Source organism: Oryctolagus cuniculus, chromosome 15 (genome assembly GCF_051225735.1).
Source record: "Oryctolagus cuniculus isolate XC-2025 breed Fujian yellow rabbit chromosome 15, ASM5122573v1, whole genome shotgun sequence".
Classification (NCBI taxonomy): domain Eukaryota; kingdom Metazoa; phylum Chordata; class Mammalia; order Lagomorpha; family Leporidae; genus Oryctolagus; species Oryctolagus cuniculus.
Genome location: NC_142881.1, coordinates 59872902 through 59896939, shown reverse-complemented (window position 1 = coordinate 59896939; position 24038 = coordinate 59872902). Strand labels below are relative to the sequence as shown.

Genomic DNA, 24038 nt, shown 5'->3' with positions numbered 1-24038 from the left:
CTCCTCCACATGGCTGGTTCCTGGTGCTCGGTATGAACCCAGATTTACCTCTCTCAAATAAAGCTCTCACTCTCCTATGCATCTTTCTTGCTAAATAAAAGCTTAAAATGTACCATGCTGCCTTGTTTATTTATGCTGGTATTTAGAATTCTTCTCTAAATATTAGGCAAGAACCCTCTTGGGCTTATTAATATTGGGGATTTATGAATAAGCATATGGTGATATCATATGGCACCCCAAATTCTGGTAACATATGTGGCACCCCAGATGGCACTTCTGGGGAACACCGAGGTGCCACATTTTCATATATATTTTAGAGGGTCATTTCCGATATCAAGCGGTTCTCAACCTTGACTGCTTGTTAGAATCACTTTAAGGAGTCTTCAAAACATACCCAAGCTTGGTGCTCCCAATTTGAAGAACTGATTTAACTGCTCTAGAGTAGGACCTGAGCGTAGATATTTTAAAAATGCCTCCCAGGTCATTCCAATGGATTGCCATGGTTAAGACCCACTTAAAAACAATGCCTACCAGGGCACCATCAAGTCACTAGCAAAAAAGTGCTTATATTGACTTCCTATTCTTTGTAGTTGCAGATTTTTAAAAAAGAGTTATTTATCTGAAAGAGTTACAGAGAAGCAGAGGCAGAGGCAGAGGTCTTCCTTCCTCTACTTTACTCCCAAGGTGGCTGCAATGGCCGGAGCTGCGCTGATCCAAAGCCAGGAGCCAGGAGCTTTCTCTTGGTTTCCCAAGTGGGTTCAGGGGCCCAGGAACTTGGGCCATCTTCTACTGCTTTCCCAGGCCACAGCAGAGAGCTAGATCAGAAGTGGAGCAGTCGGGACTCCAACTGGTGCTCATATAGGATGCCAGCACTGCAAGCAGCAGCTTTACCTGCTACGTCACAGCACCGGCCTCCCCAGTCCTTCTTAAAATTTGCAAATATGAGGCCAGTACTGTGGTGTAGCAGGTAAAGCCACTGTCTGCAGTGCTGGCATCCCATATGGGCGCCAGTTCAAGTCCCAGCTGCTCCACTTCCGATCCAGCTCTCTGCTATGGCCTGGGAAAGTAGTAGAAGATGGCCCAAGTCCTTGGGCTTCTGCATTCACTTGGGAGACCCGGAGAAAGCTCCTGGCTCCTGGCTTTGGATCGGCACAGCTCCGGCCTTTGTAGCAAATTGGGGAGTGAACCAGCAGACGGAAGACCTCTTTCTCTCTGCCTCTGCCTCTGACAGTCTGTAACTCTGCCTTTCAAATAAATAAATAAATAAGTCTTAAAAAAAAAAAAAAGGACTGGGCTATTTTCCTAAACATCCAGTACAAACATTTTCTTAGTTAATAAGGTGATCTTTATAATAATGGAGATCTAACATTTCTGCTGAGGTGGGACCAGGTAAGATGTATTTAGCTGGTGGTTAATAGAGCAGCAGGATTCAACACTTAAGGCCGTCTCTGTACTTGTGTACTCATTTTTCTCTCTGGTCATGAATATAAAGCATAAAAAATGAACATTATGAAAAAAATATGTGGATTTCAAATGCTTTCGCACCAAAATAATCTTATGTTTTAATTCTTTTTTTTTTCATGAACCTTTTGAAGTCCTCTCACATGCTAGTGGGTATAAGTTTCAACAAATATTTTATTGAATTAAGACAGAACTTTGAGGTTGTGATTTCAAATTGGTCGTATTTCTCCAAAACATCCAAGGTGAAAGAAAAACTTATGGAAAGCAAGAACTTACCTATTGTACACACTAAAAATATTATTGAAAACTTCTATATATTGTAATTGAACATCTTAGAGACCTTTCTGGCTGGGGAGAGACCCCTCTGCTTAGAGATAGCAAAGGGATCATTCAGGGGGTGCCTATGCTATGCAAATGAAGCCAACTCGAGCTGTGCCTCTTCCTTTGTTCTTTACACACCAGGAGTCAACATTCCTCTGGCTTAATCATCCCAGGGCCAGGTACCAGGCACTAGTGGTCACTCACAGTTCAGGTTCACCCAAATTATCCAAACTTTCCAATTCTAAGTGGCTAACCCTGCTGTGCCTTGCTTTTATCTCAGAAACTTCAATGTAGGTGAAGGCCTAGGTTTTCCCCTTGCTGCAGCCCCTTCTGCTCCTGGCCAGAGCTGGGGCTTTCCCATACAGCCCTGCATGGCCTGGCTTGCCTCCCGTTTCCAGGATCTGTGAGTGGAGTGACTTTGCTTCCCTGAGCCTCTGCTCTGTCTCCTTAGTGACAAAACACTAAATCTGGGTGCAAAACACCAAAGCCAGCCCAACAATTGAGACTGAGGTTTTATTTAATGAATAATGAAGCAATCCAGCATATCTTCTAAATTGCCTTTAAAAACATCTAAGTTTAATCAAATACTGATTCTTAAATCTTATTTTTCTTCATCTAATTGCAAAGTTTCCAAACAAAGCACAACCCAACAAATGTGTAGGAAAGCACCATAGGCAACAGCAGTGAGTCGTTGAGTTGATGTGGCCTAGCAGAATACAGTACCATCTCCGTCCTGAGGAAGGACATGAATGATGCTAACGGACACCGGCTTAAACGATCACTGGTGTTCAGTTCTACATAATGTCTGAACGTGCAACAGGATTCATTGCTTCCTACTTACAGAGGATATGCACAGTTTCTGTAATTCATGCATCTCAAAATGGCTAATGACTTTCCCATTAAATTCAAAACCAAAAAAGTACTATAGAAAAGAAACAGACACAGAAGCACACGGGTTTGTGAGCCTTCTGGGAACTGGTGTGTTTGCAGGTAGAAAGAACTCACACAAGGAGAGAAAGGAAAAGCTCCAAGAGGCATTGTCTGAGTTTGGTTGAATTAAGTTGGCTGTGAGTGCTCTGTGACTCTGCACTTGAAGTGTATTGAATACATGGGGGTGTGCTTGCACGTGTGTGTGCACCTGCGCATCATGTGTCATTCATCAGTCTTCATGTGAATAAACAGGGTTAAATTCAGACATGGTGCATCTGAGAATGCAGCAGCAGAGACCAAAGGTTGGACTCATTTTTGAGGGTCCGTTTATGTCTGTTATCCTAAAGTTGATTCATGTTACTCTAAGGCCACTGATAGGCTGGCGAAGAACATTTCTTCATTAGGGTTTGGGCCAGGACCACGGAGTTGTCCTGAACTGTTTAAGCCCAACAGGAATACAGGAGCTCCCTTGCTATTTCTCTGCACTGCTGGGTCATCACCTCCACTGGCTTCCATCAGAGACTCAAGGGTTCAGGGCTCCCCTAGGCTCTCCTGCCTGGCTGAAATAGATGGCCCTGAAATCTGCCTTCAGAAAGCAGATAGACTGTAGACTATTTCTGAGTTCATTTGATTTTTTCCCCCAGATTTATTTATTTAACTGTATACTATATTGGAAGAAGAAATTCCTCCATTCTAAAGAAAAACAAAATAATGGGGCAGAAGGAAAGGTGAATGAATGTTTATAACAAATTATTTACCTTAGAGAAAAACATTTTAATATTTTCCATGGAATAAAAAGTTTACTACTTTAAATTTTTTTAAAATTTTTATTTGAAAAAAAATTTTTTATTTGAAAGGTAGAATTACAGAGAAGGAGGGAGGGAGGGAGGAGGGGGAGGAGGGGGAGGAGAAGGAGGAGGAGGAGGTAGAGGGGCCATCTCCCACTGCTTCCACAGGCGGAACTCAAACCAGTGCCCACATCAGACACTGGCGTTGCAGGCAGTAGTCTAACCTGCTGTGCCACAACACCAGCCCCTACTTATTTACTTATCTTACCCTCCATCATGGCAAAGGCTCAAGTATTTTGCTTATAGGTAAAGAAACAGTCTCTGGGGCCAGCACTGTGGCGTCAAAGGTTAAACCTCTACCTGCAGTGTCGGCATCCCATATGGGCTGCTCCCCTTCTGATGCAGCTCCCTGCTAATGGCCTGGGAAAAGCAGCAGAATATGGTCCAAATGCTTGGGCCTCTGCATCCAGGTGGGAGACCTAGAAGAAATTCCTGGCTGCTGGCTTGGATGGGTCCAACTCTGGTCGTTGCAGCCGTTTGGGGAGTGAACCAGTGGATGGAAGATTCTCTCCCTGGGTTCCCCCACCCCCATCTCTGCCTTTCAAATAAATAAATAATCTTTAAAAAAAGAGAAATAAACAGACTCCAGGATTATAGAGAAATTAGAGAATGTATCTAAATTGTCTTGAATTATTAGAATCTCCTTTACAATTCATCTTAGAATTCCTAGAAATAAGCTGTCCTACTGCTAATATGTAGATTTTTATTTTGATGGGGAGGTGATGAAGACAAAGTTAATGCTAAAGATTGCAAAATTAAAAGAAAAGAAAAGTGATCAGAAAAGAGAGTAAAGTGTTTATGAAATAAAAAAACTGAAAAAATGAAACAATTTGCCAATGTTGTGTTAAAAAGGTACAGTTACATCCAAATTTTCTTATTTGAATTATTTCATAATCTTTACTATCCTTTTTTTTTTTAAGATTTATTCATTTATTTGAAAGGCAGAGTTACAGAGGGAGGAGGAGAGACAGAAAGAGAGAGAGGTCTTCCATCTGCTGTTTCAGTCTCCAGATGGAAACAGTGGCCAGGGCTGGGCAAGGCCAAAACCTCTTGCACCAGGAGCCTCTTCCAGATCTCCTATGTGGGTGTGGGGCCCAAGCACTTGGGCCCTTTTTCCGCTGCTTTCCATGGCACATTAACAGGGAGCTGGATTGGAAGTGGAGCAGCGGGAACTCAAACTGACGCCCATATGGGATGCTGTCATTGCAGGTGGTGGCTTTATCCACTATACCACAGCACCACCCTGATCTTTACTATCCTTAAAAGACACAGTAAAACCTTTAATTTGGTGTAGACATGTACATTTAGCAATCTTTTAGTGGTAACCACTAAGGTCAGTATTAGGGGTCTGTTATTTTATGCCACCAAATGTGGGGGAGGTGACAAAAATCTACCTCTGTACTGGATCTGTAGAAGCATCAGGTTGTTTGGGGTTTGGAATATTGTGCAATGCAGTTTTACTATACTCTCTACTGTATCATTGTCTGCTAACATGAAGGTAGTTCGTGATTCTTGTGGATATTAAAACAGTCATTACTTTAACAAAACAAATATATTTCTTTCCATAAATTTCCTATCTAAACTACTGAACAGTCTCACTGTCCATTTTATTTTTATTTATTTGGGAAGAGATGGAGAGAGAGAGAGAGAGAGAGAGAGAGAGACAGAGACAGAAGGCAGAGAGAGAGATCTCCCATCAACTAGTTCACTCAGCTAATATCCTTTTTTTTTTTTTTTTTTTTTTTTTTTTTTTTTTTGACAGGCAGAGTGGACAGTGAGAGAGAGAGACAGAGAGAAAGGTCTTTCTTTGCCGTTGGTTCACCCTCCAATGGCCGCCACGGCCAGCGCGCTGCAACCGGCACCCCGCGCTGATCCAATGGCAGGAGCCAGGTGCTTCTCCTGGTCTCCCGTGGGGTGCAGGGCCCAAGCACTTGGGCCATCCTCCACTGCACTCCCTGGCCACAGCAGAGAGCTGGTCTGGAAGAGAGGCAACCAGGACAGAATCCGGTGCCCCGACCTGGACTAGAACCCGGTGTGCCGGCACCACGAGGCGGAGGATTAGCCTAGTGAGCCGCGGCGCCAGCCTCAGCAAATACCCTTGCCCTTAACAGCCAGAGCTGGGCCAGGCTGAAGCAAAGGATTGAACTCAGTCTGGGTTTCTCATGTGGGCTGCAGAGACCCAACTACTTGAGCTATCACCTGTGGGACTTGAATTTGAACTTGAGACTTGAATTTGGACTTTTTTTTAAAAAAAGAATTATTTATTTATTTGAAAGTCAGAGTTAAAGAGAGAGAAGAAAGGGAGTGGTTGGCGCCGCGGCTCACTAGGCTAATCCTCCGCCTGTGGAGGCGCCAGTACTCCGGGTTCTAGTCCCAGCTGGGGCACCAGTTCTGTCCCGGCTGCTCTTCTTCCAGTCCAGCAATCTGCTGTGGCCTGGGAAGGCAGTGGAGGATGGCCCAGGTCCTTGGGCCCTGCACCCGCATGAGAGACCTGGAGGAAGCACTTGGCTCCTGGCTTCAGATTGGCGCAGTGCGCCGGCCGTAGCGGCCATTTTGTGGGGTGAACCAACGGAAGGAAGACCTTTCTCTCTGTCTCTCTCTCTCTCTCACTAACTCTACCTGTCAAAAAACAAACAAACAAACAAACAAAAAAAACAAAAACAAAAAAACCAAAAAACAAACAAACAAAAAAACACCTTCCATCTGCTGGTTCATTTTCCAGATGCTGCAATGGCTGAAGACAGGAGCTTCTTCCAGGTCTCCCACATGAGTGCAAATGCCCAAGGACTTGGGCCATCCTCCACTGCCTTCCCAGGCCACAGCAGAGAGCTGGACTGGAAGAGGAGCAACTGGGACAGAACTGGTGCCCCAACCGGGACTAGAACCCCGGGGTGCCGGCGCCGCAGGTGGAAGATTAGCCTAGTGAGCTGTGGCGCTGGCCGCTCTAAAAATATTTTAACTGGGTTATAACTCTTGGAGCAATTCATAAACTTTGAATAATTTATAAAAGTCACTTTTAAGTGTCAAATATTCATGTACATTAAGAAGTTCTTCAGTCTTGGGTGGGCATTTGGTGCAGTGGTTAAGATATCTCTTGGGTCGCTCACTTACTGTATCAGAATGCTGGAGTTCCAGTCCCAGCTCCACTTCTGATTTCAGCTTCCTGCTAATGTGCGCTGTGGGAGGCAGCAGGTAATGGCTCAAGTATTTGGGCTCCTACCACCAATGTGAGAGACTGACATGGAGTTCCAGGCTCCTGGCTTCAACCTGGCTCAGCCCTGGCAGTCGTGAACATTTGAGGAGTGAAACAGTGGATGGAAGCTAGCTCTCTCTCTCTCTCTCTCTCCACTTTTCAAATAAAATGAAGAAAAATTTAACAAAAACTTAAAATATTTGGTCAGTCACCACCCAAACCGAGAAACTAGAATTCTTCCCTGTGTTTTAATGAAAAATGAAAAAAAGAAAAGAAACCCACATTTATTTAAGCCCTAAAAATTTATCTTCAAATAATGTTGAACTATTTTAATCATTATTATGGAGGAAACATTTTCTGTTCACTTCCATGTGGTCAGAATCTTGCAAGTCAGCGCTTCTATGCCTCTCCAGCATCGTTTCTTTGTGCTTACTCTCAGCACTCAGGCACAATTCTCAGAGGACTGAAAAGTGTACCTCCTGTCTCCTGCAGTTTCAAGGCTATCGTTCTTTGGGTTTGAAGTAGCCATTATTTGTGTATTAACACAGGTGGCTTGTTTATGCTTGTTTATGGTTCTGTTATACCAACTATGCTACCTAACTAATTAGACAGAAATAAAAGGCAAACATTTTTAACAAATATGCAATTTTTGTTTTGCACTGCACAGATTTTTAAAGACACGATACTAGCAACTTTCTAAGCATACTGATGACCCTGGCATTGTCAAAGTTGACAAGATGCTAGGTGTTCTTCAAACAGTGCTTCAGTAATTAACTTTCTGAACTATTGATTGATCCCCTTAAAACAAGAACAGGGCCGGCACCGTGGCTCACTTGGCTAATCCTCCGCCTACAGCACCGGCACCCCGGTTCTAGTCCCGGTTGGGGTGCCGGGTACTAGTCTCGGTTGCTCCTCTTCCAGTCCAGCTCTCTGCTGTGGCCCAGGAAGGCAGTGGAGGATGGCCTAAGTGCTTGGACCCTGCACCTGCATGGGAGACCAGGAGGAAGCACCCGGCTCCTGGCTTCGGATCAGCGCAGCGCCGGCTGTAGCGGCCATTTGGGGAGTGAACCAATGGAAGGAAGACCTTTCTCTCTGTCTCTCTCTCACTGTCTATAGCTCTATCTGCTAATAAAAAAAGAACAGGCTGTCTGTGTTAAAAAGAACTTGAACAGATCCTATGGAAATCTAGGTAACTGTGCATCTTACTGGTAAGGCGTACCGATTTTCAACTCCATCACTCGTGGAAATACTTTGAGTGCAGGTTACTCAAGGACCTACAGGGACCTTGAATAAAGGCCGCAGATTCTCTGGCAGCTTTGAGCTTACAACAACTTATAAATAGCCATACACGAATGGACTCAAGATCCCAGCTTGGGAGCTACTTTGGGAGTGTGTGGGGGAGGGGAGAAAACGAAGAGCCTGTCATCCAAAGATCATTTTGGGTGTCTGACTCAGTTTCCTGTATCTCCCCTGACAACCTGATTTTTTTTTCCCCAATTCTACCAGCAAATCTATCAACCACAACTGATAGGAGTGAGAAAACAGGTGCTTGAAAAATGCAACGCCCCTGTTTAAGTTGGCAGGCTCCGGGCATTTCGGATGTTTAGCTCCACCGCATTCTTCCCAACACCCTGCCAAGATGCGTGGAAATGGAGTTAGGTCACTGTGGGGCACGAGGCCCGCTGGCAGGCCTTGGGGAAGGGGTGAGATTGTAGAACACGGGGCACACGTGGCCTGCAGGGGAAAACACGGAACGGGAGCTCCATGCACAAGGGACTGTGGGCGCTCTAACTGACACAGCACAGAGGGGAGGAGGCAGTCATTTTTCTTCTCTTCTTGTTGGGACACTAACCAATCTAGTATAATAGGTACTGTAATCCAGTTAAGAATTAGGTGGGCTTTTCTGGATTCCCTTGAGAATCTAGCACCAGATGACACATGTACAAGGAAATAAGCGAGTGTAAATAACCAATTTACAAGTGGACATCTGGAGGGCAACCCATGTATCCTTTGAGGATCATTCAAATGAACCTATTCCTTCAAAAGCCAGCTTTTGACTCCTCCAGGAGTTATTCTCCATGGGACGTGCCATTCAGAGCCCCGTTCTAGTCCTGCCGGGCTCTTGACCATGTAGTTTCTCATTGGATGCCTCCCAAAGTTAAGAGATGAACACAAAGAGAAGGATGCATTTAAACCAGTTCCACTATTCGGAAATCCTGACGAAACTCTTATTTTGGTGAAGAAAACTGTCTCAAAAAGGCAGCTGGGTTTTAATAGTGCATTTCCTTCTTTATTTTCTCTCTCAGTCCCAAAGCCACGACTACCCAAGTGATGACAAGCCGTTCAGTTGCTTGGAGAGAAGGGTGCTGAGGAGATCTGCATGGTTTTTTTGTAAACAGAAGGAACAGGCAAACTGCATCAAGTTTCCCTCTTTCCCTGGTCCAGTTTTGTAGTTTCCTAGTGTCCCCTGAGGGCTTCGTGAATGTTGTCCATCTATTGAGTGCAGCATAAAATAGTGAGGTCTAACAAAGCCAATGGACTTATTTGTATTTTGCAGGCATGCACAGCACGGGCAGTCAGGAAGGTTACATTCTTCATGGAGGCCAACAACAGAGCTTCACTTAAAGCCATCTGCATCCCTTTGGATGTTTCTGGGTAAGTTCTGTGATCAAATCATGGTTACAGAATGACTTTTCAACCATGGCCATGTGCTGGAATCACCTAGAAGCTTGAAAAACTGTTGATGCCTGTGTCACAGCCACAGCACTTATGACTTAATTGATTTGGGGTGTGGCCTATGTTGGGACTTTTAAAAGGCTACCTGGGAGGTGGCTGGTGCTGTGGCTCACTTGGTTAATCCTCTGCCTGTGGTGCTGGCATCCCATATGGGCGCCAGGTTCTAGTCCCCATTACTCCTCTTCCAGTCCAGCTCTCTGCTGTGGCCCGGGAAGGCAGTGGAGGATGGCCCAGGTGCTTAGGCATCTGCACCTGCATGGGAGACCAGGAGGAAGCACCTGGCTCCTGGCTTCGGAATGGCACAGCGCTGGCCATAGTGGCCATTTTGGGAGGGTGAACCAATGGAAGGAAGACCTCTCTCTCTCTCTCTCTCTCTGTGTCTATATCTCTACCTGTCAGAAAAAAAAAAAAAAGCTACCTGGGAGATTCTAATGTGATGCTGAGGTTTATAGAAGCATACCTATGTCCATGGAGTTTGAAATGCAATTCAGATCAGTAAAGATTTATTGAGTGCCTACTCTGCATAAGGCGCAAAGGCAACAGTCTATACCAACAAGGGGTAAAGCCTAGTGCAAGCAAGAGTGGGCTTGCGCAAGGACAGGGGGCAGGCAGGTGGATAGAGACTGTGTTCTGTATAAAATGTGATTTGCAGTAATCTTCTCTTCCTCAAGACCCAAGCTACTTGTTATGAGATTTCAAAGAAAATACAGTTTTATTTGGTTGGAGTGTGTATTTCAGAGAGGCAGTGGCATTCAAGCTGGACTTTAAGGAACAGATGAGAGCTCCATAGGTGGAGACTGGGGAGTGAGCCTTTCAGGGGGAGGCAGAAGAGTAGCTGGAAACCAGGGGCCTGTGTGAGGGCTGCTGCGCACTGGACGTTCTTCTGAGTTGTGAGTGAAAGCTTTGGGGTCATGCTGGCATGAGTCTGAACACCCCAGAGCAGAACAGCAGGTGCCCCAGTTGGTTCCAGCTAGCCAGTGGGGGTTGACCACTGGATGATACCAGTTCTGGGGGAGGAATGGTTGATGCTGAGACCTGAGGGGCAGTGGAGGGAAGGGAAGAGCAGGGCTAGAGGCAGGAAGAGCAGTTGGAAGTCGGTTATGGCTGATGTCAGAGGACTGAGGGAAATGAAGACAGTAATGGAAGTCTGATCTGCGGAGTTTGCAGGGGAATGGAAAGGAAGGCCTGTATTAGAGCCGTGGGCCATACTGAGAATGCACAGGACTTACGGACTGGGTAGAGGAAGCTTCTTATTTGGATGATGAGGAATGTGGAATCATTCCCCCAGGCTGAGAACAGCGTATGGAGCGGAGGTAATGAATCTGATTTTGGACGTATCCTGAACAAATTCTGGATTCGAACATTTCTTTTTCAAATATCCCCCGCTGTAATTGATTCCTGATAGGATCCTTAAAGCAGGGTGCTGATTTTTTTAGTACAGGAGTCCTCAACAAAAAAGAATTCTGCTTCCGAAGGAAGGTAGGAGCGTCTGGGGCCACTTTGGGTAGCCACAGTCTAGGGAAGGGCTGCTACTGGCAACTAGTAGGTAGGCCAGGGATGCTGTCGGATATCCTGCAATATCCAGGACAGCTCTCCCCCGCCCCTGCAAACAACAAAGAATTATCCAGCCCAAAATGTCAGTAGTGCGAGGTTCAGAAACCTGGTTCACATTTAGCTTTAGATTTGTTGTATTTTGGGTGAGATGGCGCCACCTAGTGGCTAGGAATAGTATTTTATTCTAATTCTCTTAAACACTAAAATTAGACAACAGATAAAAAAATTCAGAAACTTGAGACATATGGAGATAAAGAATATGTTTTTGTGGGACAACTGTGTATGACTGACATAAGTAAGTGTGCTCGGAAGGTGATCTGTGCAATCCAGAAGCAATTCTGGTGTTAGAAGGTGCTCGGTTATAAGACATTTCACAATAGAAATTAACACAGAACAAAACCCATTTTACAGGCTACCTTTCATATGTAATGCATTCTATCCCACTTACAGATGCCTTCATTTCACTGCTGTTACTGGACCCATGAGAAAGGAAACAAGTTCTAATAATTTTGTTGACTAATGGACTGAAAACTTTATTTCTTAATGATATATAACCTATGGCATTTTGTTTAATTAAGAAACAAAGATTGAAAACAGGTTAAAAAGATTCTGCAAGTTAGGAAAAAAAATAACATGAACAGCCCGAGAAACATCTCTTTGCCAAAGAATGGGTTTTTGCCTCCCGAAGCAGCATTCTACGTGCCTTGGGTACACCTCACCCACTGGGCTGCGCGCCCTCTCTGGGTGGGGACTGTGTCTCACTCATATCCTTGTGCTGCCCACAGTAGGTAGCAGAGCATCTTACACAGAGCAGACACACAAAGGATTGTTTGAGTGAATGAATTTATTTTTGTACTGGAAATCCTTGCCTTGAAGCGAAGAAAGTTTCAAGCCCTTCTAAGCAATGACTATTTCTATCTAAATCACTTGAATAAGGTGCCAGCTGAGGGTGCCTGGCACAGAAAACACCAGAAGGTGGAGCACAGGGAGTTGACAAAAGACCCCTCCTGTTCACTTCCCTGCTGAGCCTGGAGCAGACTTGCTGTGCTGCCCGTCCCCAGGGCAGTCCTTGGACCGGGGTGTGAGCTGCAGATTCCTCTACCTAACATAAGATTCACTCACCTGGCAAACATTTCTCAAATGCCTATTTTGTACTAGGTACTCCTCCAGGTACTAAGAATCTAGCATTGAACTTCGATCTAAAAATTCCTTAGGTTGAGAGGCAGGTTTTGAGTAGGTGCTTTAGCATAAAGATGCAAAGTCCCCTTCCACTCACTTTCTCATAGTTTCTATGCAGGCAGTGCAATCTGATGGGTGATCTCAGAGCGGTCCACAGCTATTAAAGACCTCTCTCGCTGCACCTGCTGCTCTGCTGTGGCGAGAGCTTCCCTCCTCTCCATACCCCCCCCCCCTCCAAACTTCCTCTCTTTGTGCTCTTGCTTCCTCACTGCCTCTTATGCTTCCACACTCTTTGCGGGGAGGGAAGAGTCTGGGGTTGGTATCTTATGAATAAAGGATGATGAATCTTGCACATTTTCCAAGTGGCAATTGAAGGCAGTAGTTTTTAAAGTGACTCCTAGGAGATTTCCTCCCAGTTGGTTTTTTAACGAACCTTTAGCTCTAGCATTTGGGATACGCAAAAGCAGAAAGAAGAAAAACCAGTCACCAGGCAAAAGAAAATGGTGCACACGGGCCCAGGGCGGGCGTCCACCGGCTAAGTGCAGTGTGCAATAGTGAGTGTTTCAGTGAATTGGGGGCATCTCAGGCACATTTTGGCACCCTACCATGTGGCTCAGTTACACTCAGCACGTGCAAATTAAAAAGTGCTTCTCCACATCTGTGTGCTGTGAATGCTAAGTGGAGGCTGACTGAATAAATTTGCCAAACCTCCTACTGGGGATATAATGCAGGAAGGGTGGTGGGGTGGCCTCTCTCCCCCTTCTTTCGTTTGGTAGGTAAAGCCCAAGGTCACTACTGTCTAACTCCTCTCAGCCCAGGCATGTGGCCCCTAATTGCTCCCGGTAGGGCTGAAGCATCCCCCCCCACCACAAGAGGCAGGGGCTCTGCTAGCTCTCCCCGGAGCAGTGGATGGCAGCTGTGCGGCATCTTTGGTTGGTCTGTGTTGTCTTCTCGGAGCCCTGGGTCTCTCCCCAGCTGGCTCGTTCAGTGCGCTCCTTGCCACAGGTCCAGCAGGGTGGGGACTCCCTCAAACCCAGGCGAGTTGGAAACGGCCGCAGGCTTGTCCTCCTCCCCGCACTGCTCGCCCCCTTCCGCAGCAGGCACCCACACGTTCTTAGAGTTCATCACTCTCCACTACACTCCGCGAGGAGCACGAGTATACCATTGTGCTTTCCAGGGAGGAAAAGGCAGAAAAAATGTCAAGTCCTTTACTGGTGAGAGAGCCATAGCGACTGCCACTGGGCCGGATGGACATGGGCGGGGGGATCTGCTGGTGCCACTGAGCTGGAAAATGGACCCAAAAACGTGTTATGATCAAAGGGAACACAGGCTAGCAGGTGCATCAGACGTGCATACTGTCCTCAATCCAAATTTTGCCAGACTCTGCTATGGTCCTGGCCACTGTCTGATTCAGACACCATCAAATGCCCTTGTGATTTGGCTTCTTGTAATTCCTACTACTGGAAGCCCTCCTCTGGAGGAGAGAGCTGAGCCTAGTGTGCCCATTGCTCAGGCAGGCAGGAAGTGTGGTGGTGGACAGGAAACTTACTCTTGCCTGTCTTCCATCCTCTCCCAACCCCGGCCCTAGTCCCAGCTGAGGAAACAGCGCCTCCTGCTGTTGGTGCTGCGGAATCAGGACAGGAGCCGGGGCAGATGAGCCAGGACAAACTGACTTGGGAACTCAGCCACTGGAGAGGGAAGTCTCCACTCCAGGACCTGTTGGTACTGAGTTGCTCGGTAGGAGACCTCCTGCCTCCTGACAGGGTGAATTGTGGGAAGCGGTTAAGGACTTAGCCTGGGCGAAGATACACAGCACTGCTTCCTCTCCCTTGGATGCTTCCAGCCTCCCTCTCAGCTGCATTTCAAGTCCAGGAAGAAGGGGGAATAATCAGAAAGCTGTGTATTTCCTCCAAAAATCACACCTAGGGAAAGGGCAGGCAATGGCCCCTCTGTGGGACTAGCGAAGTGAATTCCTGGTGTCCAGCTCCAAACAGCAGGAGCCTCGTGTGTGAGACAGAACCTTAGTTGCTATTCTGGTTCATCATGTTAGGCCACTTATGAATATAACACTTATTCTAATTTTTTAAGAAGGAAGGAAGGACAAAGGAAGTACTCTTCTGGATTAAGAAATAAGTTTCCAAAAATGCCAATTAATGCAAAATGTGTAGAGGAGAGGAATCAGCACATAAATATGTTAATAAAGATTAATTTGTCAGATCTTTTTGAAAATTAGAGGCATGGCTCAGTGGAATGAGACAAAGGCCTCAATTTCCTTCCTTTCTGTAGTTACTTACCTCTCTGAGTTTTGGGTTCTTTAGTGTTTATTTGAGGGTAACAACACTTACAATAATCTCATGGTTCTGGGAGGACCCAAGAGTATCACCTAGTTAACTGCAAGTTACTGTACACACTTTGTTTGATATTATTATCATCAGACCAGCTCTGTGTTATTAGGGAAATCTGATTGGTGGAGCAGAAGGAAACACATTTGCTGAATGAATAAACAAATGAATGGTGTTGGGAAAATTTTGCTGGGAGCTCCCAGCCATGGGGAGAGCCAGTGGGTTGGCCCAGGGCAGCAAGGAGACAGCATGAAGATGCTGGGTGATCAGACATCCAAGCCCACGTAAGCTCCAGCCAAGCTGCAATTCCTAGTAGTCAAAACCTTCTTTTGGAAGAAAGTTAAGCTTATAGTAAAACGTAAATGTGTACGTAGGTCCTGAGGTGACGTAGATGAGATGACTTTACAAATCCATCTCCTGGGCGCTAAAGCACCATCTACCCGGTTCATTTACAGACACTGACTATCGCCATCCTTTTAAGAAGAGCACACTTGGAAGCTGCCTGCCGTGCACAGATGCCCAGCCGCGGGCAGGACACTTACCGTAGATGTCCAGCCTTGCGGTGCACGACACGATGCCGGCTTCGTTCTTGGCTGACAGTGTGTACCACCCCGCATCTGACTTTTTGGCTGGCTGAATGAGGAGGCAGACGTACCCTGTTGTGTCCTGGTGCATACTGGGGAGAAAGGAAAGGAGACATGCACACCTTAGCTGGAGCAGAAGCATCCTTGTCACGTTCAGGGGTTATCAGGGAACCTCTTAGAGCTCTTCCTCCCTACAGGGAAGGAAGGGGAACTTAGCTCAGACAAACATCGAGGTAAAGCTGAAGTTGGGGAGGGAGCACGGAACAGCAGCAGTGAACCCAGTAATGCTTGGAGGAGGCCGACAGATCGCCTCTGCTCCAGCTCCACCCCGGGCCTCCCCTTTCCCACACGAGGTTGGAGACTTCAACAAGAACTTGTTAGGAAGCTCTGGGAAAGCAAGCAGAACCAGAGCTCAGGGACTGATGGACTGACAGCAGGGACTGACCGCCTTCCTTGTGCAGCCAGGAGAGCGTGAGTGGTGCTGAACTTAATGCAGTGAAGGAGGAAGTCAGTCTGCTCTTTCCTGCTGTTTTCTCTGGATTGTGGTCCTCAACCTTGGCTGCCCACTGAAATCCAGGCCATATCCCAGATAATCACATCCCAGTCTCGGGCTGGGACCCAAGTACTTGGAATTTTAGAAACTCCAGGTGGGCTGGCGCCACGGCTCAATAGGCTAATCCTCCACCTAGCGGCGCCGGCACACCAGGTTCTAGTCCCGGTTGGGGCGCCGGATTCTGTCCCGGTTGCCCCTCTTCCAGGCCAACTCTCTGCTGTGGCCAGGGAGTGCAGTGGAGGATGGTTCAAGTCCTTGGGCCCTGCACCCCATGGGAGACCAGGAGAAGCACCTGGCTCCTGCCTTCGGATCAGCGCGGTGTGCCGGCCACAGCGCGCCAGCTGTGGCGGCCATTGGAGGGTGCACCAATGGCAAAAAGGAAGACCTTTCTCTCTGTCTCTCTCTCACTATCCACTCTGCCTGTCCAAAAAAAAAAAAAAAAAAAAAAAAGAAACAGGTGATTCTAAAATGCATCTATGCATCTGAGGGATTAAGAACCATGGGACCACATCCTCCCGACCCCTTATCCACACTCCTCCTTTCCCGTTCAAAACCCCAAACTCCCTTCTGTTGCTGCCTCTGCTCATTGGTAGGGCAGAGGTAACAGCAGTAACTGCCTGAGCTCAGAGGCTTAATAAATGATTCCCTTTAATTGAAAATTATTTCTATATGGCCAAGAGTTTATAAAGTAATGAGAATACATCAACAAGAGTAAATAAAGTAAGAACAAGTATAATAATAAATGCAATGAAACATCCCTCTGTCTTACCATCCTTTCACATGGGCTAATTCTGGTGAATTAATTCATCGATCTATTTCTTTAGTAAATATTGAATACTGTGTTGGACACAATGCCAAGGTGCCAAGGGAGCACCAAGATGAATATACAAAAATGCCTTCTCTCGAAGGGGCCCAGCCCCCCTGGCAGTGGGGACTAAGCTGAATGGGGCCCAAGGTCCAAAGGCTGAGCAGTCAGCCCGGATGGGAAACATGCTGCCCAGATGTTGCAATTCCACTCAAAACACCCCGTATTTAAAACTGGAGACCCTCGGTTTAGGAAGGACACAGGATCAGTTTACCTAGCAGAATACATTTACCTATCCAGTTCATCTGATTGATGTTATGTTAGTTTAGACTGAAAGGTTAGCTCACTTAAGTTGTACCAGAGGAAAATCTTTGATGCTGACATCCTGTAAAAGTTAGCAGCTACGTCATCCTCTGGCACAAATACCATTTACCATGCCCTCACGCCCAGAAGGAAGTTTGGTACAGAAATTGCCTTTGCTTGCTTGCCCCCTTGTGGTATAAAACCAAAATGACAAGGAAATAAGGTTGATGGAAAATGGAGTGAGGCCCCCACTTTAAGAAACTGGATCCTTGAACTTAAAAAATATATATAAAGATTTAGTGATGGAAAAGGAGTACAGCTACCTTAATGTTTTGTTTTATTTTAGCTTTCTACTTCAAAGAGCTACTCTGGTGCTAAAATGACTGAGGAAACATGATAAAACACATGCAAGATCATTCAGAAATTCCCTGTGAATCTTTTAACTTAAAGTCTTAGAGGCTGGCATTTGTACTGGCAGTTTTGATACTGCTTGGGGCACCTGCAACCCATATCTGAGTGCCTGGGTTCAGTTCCCAGCTGCTTCAGATTCCTGCTTTCTGTTAAAGTGCCCCCCAGGGGGCAGCAAGTGACAGCTCAAGTCTTGTGTTCTCCACCCACATGCAAGACCCACACTGAGTTCCTGGCTACTGGCTTCAGCCTGGCTTAGCCTTGGTTGCTGAGGGCATTTGGGGAGTAATTTAGCAAATGGGAGACTCCCTCCCTCTCCCCCTCCCTCTCCCCTCTCCCCCTCCCTCTCCCCTCTCCCCCTCCCTCTCCCCCTCCCTCTCCCCTCTCCCCCTCCCTCTCCCCTCTCCCCCTCCCTCTCCCCCTCCCTCTCCCCTCCCCCCCTCTCTCTCCCTGCCCCCCCCCCCCCTTTTCAAACAAATAAATAAGTAAAAACTCAAACTTTTAGGAGCAGACATTTGGCCTGGTGGTTAAGGAGCCCGTGTCCCTTTTGTGAATGCCTGAGTTGATACTGGTTCAGCTCCTGACTCCTGCTTCTTCTAATGCAGCTCCCAGGATGCAGTGGTGCTAGCTTAAAACGGACTGAGTTTCTGCTAATCATATGGGAGACCTGGTTCAGGCTGGCACAGTTCCATGGTTGCAGACATCTGGGGCATGGACCAGTGGATGGGAGCACTCTGTCTCTCAAATAAAAAAATTTTTTTCTTGGGGGCCAGTACTGTGGTGTAGTGGGCTAAGCCTCTGCTGTGGTGCCGGCATCCCATATAGGTGCTAGTTCGAGTCCTGGCTGCTCCTCTTCTGATTCAGCTCTCTGCTATGGCCTGGGAAAGCAGTAGAAGATGGCCAAGTCCCTGGGCCCCTGCACCCACATGGGAGACCTGGAAGAAGCTCCTGGCTCCTGGCTTCAGACCAGCCTAGCTGTGGCCATTGTGGCCACTGGGGGAGTGAACCAGTGGATGGAAGACCTTTCTCTCTGTCTTTCCCTCTCTCTGTAACTCTACCTCTCAAATAAGTAAACAAAATATTTAAAAATTGTTTTTCTCTTTTTTAAAAAAAGATTTATCTATTCATTTGAAAGGTAGAATTACAGAGAGAGAAGGAGAGAGAGAGAGAGAGAGAGAGAGAGAGAGAATCTACCATCTGCCGGTTCACTCTCCAGATGGTTGCAACAGCCAGGGCTGAGCCAAGCCAAAGCCAGGAGCCAGCAGTTTCATTTGAGTCTCTCATGTGGGTGCAGGGGCCCTAGCCCTTAGGCCATCTTCTGTTGTGTTCCCAGGCCATTAGCGGGGAGCTAGGTCAGAACTGGAACAGTCAGAACACCAACAGGCACTCATATGGCAGCCACAACGCCAGCCCCAAAAAGTGTTTTTAAAAATCGCAGTAACAAAAATAAGTTTTAAAGCCACAAGTCAGCCCTGCCATGCACTACCACTCTGTAACAAAAAGGAGTCAATTCTTGGTATGCACAATAACACGCGTTGAGACTCAAAGCCCCTATGCTCAAGGAACGCAGCCACACTCAAAAGGCCACAGACTTAGCTGGTGGCCCAGCAAACCCCGAGTGTGGACGGCCCCTGGGCTCGGTGGGTGCGTACCTGATCCTCTCCCTGGTGAAAGGGATGGTCTCGTTGTCTTTCTTCCAGTAGAACACGGGCGGCGGCATGCCGATCACGCGGCACTCCAGTCTCACGGGGTGGCCTTCGGGAACGCCGCAGTTCTGCAGCTTCTCCAGGATCACCGGCGCTTTCTTCACCTCTTTGGCTGCAGGAGGAGAAGGCCGCTCTTGTTGAGCCCTAAGTGCCCGCAGCCTCGGGCCCCACACTCGCCGCAGCTCTGGAAGGCTGCAGAGTGGGCACATGCCCACCCCTCTCCGCCTCAGGGCACTTGTGCCTCTTGGTGAGGGTCACTGCCTGGGAAAAGGCTCCGTAAGTGGTTAACAAAGGCGCGCACGGCTGTCTCTGTGCCTCCCACGAGCGACGACGCTCGAGGACCCGAGGCACACACGTGGGCTGTGTTAGGAAGGGTGGAGTTTGTTTTATGCACAACAGTGAACGTGGAGCGGCGGTATCCTCTGTGTCTAAATAGATCCTTTTATATTGGGGGAGGAGTTCACTTCATAGAAGATACTTTAATTTGCCCCAACTTCTTATTTTGAAAAATCTCACATCTACAGGATCCTATATATTTAAAAAAAAACCACAAAAATCATAATCTTGCCATTATGGCCACCATTTATCATGTGACACGTGGACCAGGTGCCACATTCCATTTCTAGACGATTGATCTCAAGACTGCTTCACTTTGAAGGTAATGTCGGAAAAATGGCCTTGACCGCGTTGAAGGGGAAACAGAGCAGACACCGCGGGGCAAAGCACTTGGGAATTCCTGCGTATCTGGGCGGTAACTTGGGAGGCAGTTCCATGTAGGGGTCCCAGCAGCGCACCTTACCTACTACAGTGAGCTCCAAACTAAAGGAGTTTTGCCCGGTTTTGTTGGTGGCCACACACGTGTAGGTGCCGGCGTCACGTTGCGTGAGTGGGTCGATGAGCAGAGAGTGGACTCCGGTCTCCCTGACCAGCATCTTGTGGGAGGTGTCTGGCAGCACAGGTTGGCCATTCAGCAGCCACGTCAGCTCCGGGGGCGGTAAGCCACTCACCTAATAAACAACGGGACAGCTGAGGCAAATGACAGATTGATTTATTTGGTGGCTGAATTCCTCATCCGGGCTTGGCACCAAATATGCGGTGAGAGAAAACATGGGGTGATGGGAGCCCTTTCCAGTTAAGCAAGAGGAGCCTAAGTGAATGACTGTGTTCATTTAAAAGGCATGCTATTTTGATTCCAATTCAGGTTGGGATTAATGTATGTTACTTTAATTAGAATAAATAAGAATTTAAAAAGTAAACAGATGAAATAGGCCTGCAGCATCAGTTTCAGGGCTATGTTGCTTCCATACATAATTAGTAAGAATTAGGTGAAAGAAGGCCAAACATTATGCCAGCGTTCTCCAACCACGGTGCATGTTATAATCATGTTTAAAAATCCCAATGCCCACCTCTTGCATAAAACCAGAATCCCCGGGGATGGGCCCAGGCATTGGGTTTAGTGAGGTGGAAGTAACAGTCAACCCAAAGACTAATTAGGCAGCCAGTGAGAGAGCAGGAACCACAAGTCGTGAATGCTTTGCTTCAAGCCTTCAGTGGTTAGCATCTACATCTTCCATAGCGTTCTGCATCTTTGTCCAGGGCAGAAGGGGTGATGAGGTTCTCTACTGAGAGAGAGCCACAAGGCTCAACAGAAGCCTAGTATCTGGGTGGAAAACTGGAATGAGGATTGTACAGGTGGTAGAGGCAGCTCGATGTGAGAAAACGCCTTGTGCACTCGTCAGCTGCCACGACTGCCACCCTTACAACCATGGCCTTCAAGGATGTGAAGGTCACACTTGAGGCTTCAGAGTTAGAAAGGCAATGGGGCACTGTTTGGAAAATATCAGAATTCTATTACTTCTTTGGTTGATGTAATATTTATCAGGATATAAAGATGTAAAAGCTTTCTTTGAAATAACCATTTCTGGTAGTTACATGCTCAAAAGAGCTGTGTGAAAACAAGTGATCTCTCTCCCTTCTCTGTCCGGGTCCCTTTTCCCTGAAAACCAACCAACCAACTGCAAAACAAACAAACAAAAGTAAATGCAAACCGCCAAACAGGAATTAAGACCAGGTCTGGAGCCAGGCATGCGTGCCGGCATCTACCTTACAGTCCAGCCGACAGAGGCGCCCTTCATGAGCTACCATGTCTCCGGGGGCCTGCAGGAAGTGTGGTCGGAAAAAGCGTTCCTGGAGAGGCTCTTTGTCTCTGTCTTGCACTCGGGACCTGCCCCTGCAACAGCAGACATTTGCCAACATTAAACGTGGAGGCCCATTTACCAATTCACCACAATAGGCATTTAGGCATGGCTACAGAGCCTGCAGGACAGGTGGTTTTGGATGGGGAAAGGGGTTGCTAGACCATAAACAAAGAATAATCATAAATAATAAATAATGTGTAATACTGATGTTAAACACAAAGTGGTAAATGTCTCCTACACGGCAGGATTGTCTGGTGAGATCTGTAATCAAATAAACAGGCTTTAGCTTCCTTCTCTCTGAAGTCAGTCTGGGTTTAAGTGGCTCAGCTCCTTCTTTTCTTTTCTTTTTTTTAGAAGATGTATTTATTTAAGAGGTAGAGTTAGAGAGGGAGAGAGAGAGAGAGAGAGAGAGAGAGAGAGGTCTTCTAACTGCTGGTTTACTCCCCAGTTGGCCACAATGGTCAGAGCTGCGCTGATCCAAAGTCAGGAGCTTCTTCCGGGTCTCCCATGTGGGTGCAGGGGCCCAAGGATGTGGGCCATCTTCTACTGCTTTCCCAGGCCGTAGCAGAGAGCTGGATGGGAAGTGGAGCATCTGGGACCAGAACCGACGCCCATATGGGATGCAGGTGGCAGCTTTACCTGCTACGCCACAGCACTGACCCCGAGTAATAACATTTAACCTGGCTTTAAATTATGGCAGACCATTAAATATAATCATAAACTGGGTAAGACTAACTAACAGTACCAGCAGTTCTTGAAAAAAGAAGGAAGAGGAGGAGGAGGAGAAAGAGGAAGGGGGCAGGAGGAGGAGGAGAGGAAGGTATAGTTGCGACGGTGAAGAAATACTGCATCTGAAACATGGGTCACTATTTTTGTTCCTTTGGTAAGTCACATTTAATTCATCTGTGTCAGCAGCCATGGAATGCCTCGCTAAGACTTTACGGCACCCTAAGACTCAGGGGGAAAGCCGGGTCTTTCTTCTTAGTGGTCAGTGAGATCAGAGAGGAAGAAAATCAACTGTTAACTTAGATACAACAAAAATATGCAATTTATATACATATATAATCATTAAAGACTTCTGTTTTTAGAAGAAAAGATGGTAATTTAATTCAAAGAAGTCGAGTTTTCTATTATGTGCACAGGTACTACTGACAATTATCAGTTAAAGTATGCCAGAGTCCAGAGCTTGTCAGACTCCAATGCATTTATGAGTCACCTGGGAATTTCAATAGAATCCAGATTCTGGTCCAGCAGATCTGGCTTGGGGCCTGGGATTCTGCATTTCAAGCAAACTCCCAGGTGATGCTGATACCGCAGGACTACCTTTAAGTAACAATTTTTGGATCTAATACATAGAGTGATAAGTAGGATACATTCCAAGATGCCCAGTGGATACCTGAAACTTGAATCAGTACAAAACCCTATTTATGCTATGTTTTTTCCAATACCTAGCTGTCTATGATAAAGTTTAATTTATAAACCAAGTACAGTAGAGGTTAATGGCAATAACTCACAAAGTACAAGGGCACTTGAAAAAGTTCATGGAAAATGGAATTAAAAGTTAACTTTAGGGGCTGGCGCTGTTGTGTAGCGGGTGAAGCCACCACCTGCAGTGCTGGCATCCCATATGGACACTGGTTCAAGTCCTAGATGGAAGCTCCAGGCCTCTGACTTTGGATCAGATCAGCCCAGTTGTGACCATTGCAGCCATATGGGGAGCGAACCAGTGGATGAAAGACCTCTCTCTCTGGCTCTGCCTCTCTGTTACTCTGCCTTTCAAATAAATAGATACATCTTTAATTTTTTTTAAAGTTAACTTTAGGGGCTGGTGTTGTGGGATAGTGAGTAAAGCCGCTGCCTGCCATGCTGGCATCCCATATTGGTGCTGGTTTGAGTCCTGGCTGCTCTGCTTGGATCCAGCTCCCTGCTAATATGCCTGGGAAAGCAGCAAAGGGTGGCCCACGCTCCTGGATCCTGGCCTCAGACTGGCCCAGCACTGGCCATTGTGGTCATTTGGGAAGTGAAACAGCAGATGAAAGTTCTCTCTCTCTCTCTCTCTCTCTCACTCACTCACTCTGTCTCTTTCTCTCTGTAATTCTGCCTTTCAAATACATAAAAATAAATCTTTTTTTTTGTTTTTGACAGGCAGGGTGGACAGTGAGAGAGAGAGAGAGAGAGAGAAAGGTCTTCCTTTGCTGTTGGTTCACCCTCCAATGGCTGCCGTGGCTGGCACGCTGCGGCTGGCGCACCGCGCTGATCCGAAGGCAGGAGCCAGGTGCTTCTCCTGGTCTCCCATGGGGTGCAGGGCCCAAGGACTTGGGCCATCCTCCACTGCACTCCCTGGCCACAGCAGAGAGCTGGCCTGGAAGAGGGGCAACCGGGACAGAATCTGGCGCCCCGACCGGGACTAGAACCCGGTGTGCCGGCACCACAAGGGAGAGAATTAGCCTAGTGAGCCACGGCGCCGGCAAAAATAAATCTTAAACTTGTTTATTTTGGCACAAAACTTTTGAAATCCATCCATAGTGTTTTCATAATATGTGTTGTCCATGAACTTATTGAATATTCCTCATAGCAGAATTGTAACAATATACAATCATCCCTTGGTATCTGGGGGCATTGCTTCCAGGACCATCCCTCCCTACCTGTGGATACCCAAACCCCTGGATGTTCAACACTTTTACATAAAACAGTGTGGATCTACGTGTAACCTACACACATCCCTTGTATGTTTCAATCATCTCTCCATTACACCATTCCTATATCACTTCAACATGTGCCTTCAGTGTTGCGTGTAACTTTTGCTTTTTTGGAATTTTATGGGAAGGATTTTTGTTTTACTCTTTTTGCTCTGCAGTTGGTTGAATCCCAGGATGTGGAACCCATGGATGTGGGGAGCCAAATATACTTGGGTGCT

At 46.9% G+C, this 24038-nt stretch overlaps 1 protein-coding gene across 8 annotated transcripts in view; it reads right to left on the bottom strand.

Moving 5' to 3' along the window:
- Nucleotides 1–11550: 11550 nt before the first annotated feature.
- MYPN (myopalladin) overlaps nt 11551–24038 on the bottom strand; it is a 119331-nt gene continuing 106843 nt past the window's right edge. For all 8 annotated transcript variants that reach the window (XM_051823235.3, XM_051823234.3, XM_070057739.2 and 5 more), the window contains 5 exons: nt 21027–21153; nt 19723–19930; nt 18870–19035; nt 15107–15240; nt 11551–13506 (listed from right to left, as the gene is read on the bottom strand). In XM_051823235.3, the coding sequence (XP_051679195.2) occupies nt 13337–13506; nt 15107–15240; nt 18870–19035; nt 19723–19930; nt 21027–21153 (805 nt within the window). In that variant the 3' untranslated portion in view covers nt 11551–13336. The remainder of the gene's footprint in view (nt 13507–15106; nt 15241–18869; nt 19036–19722; nt 19931–21026; nt 21154–24038) is intronic.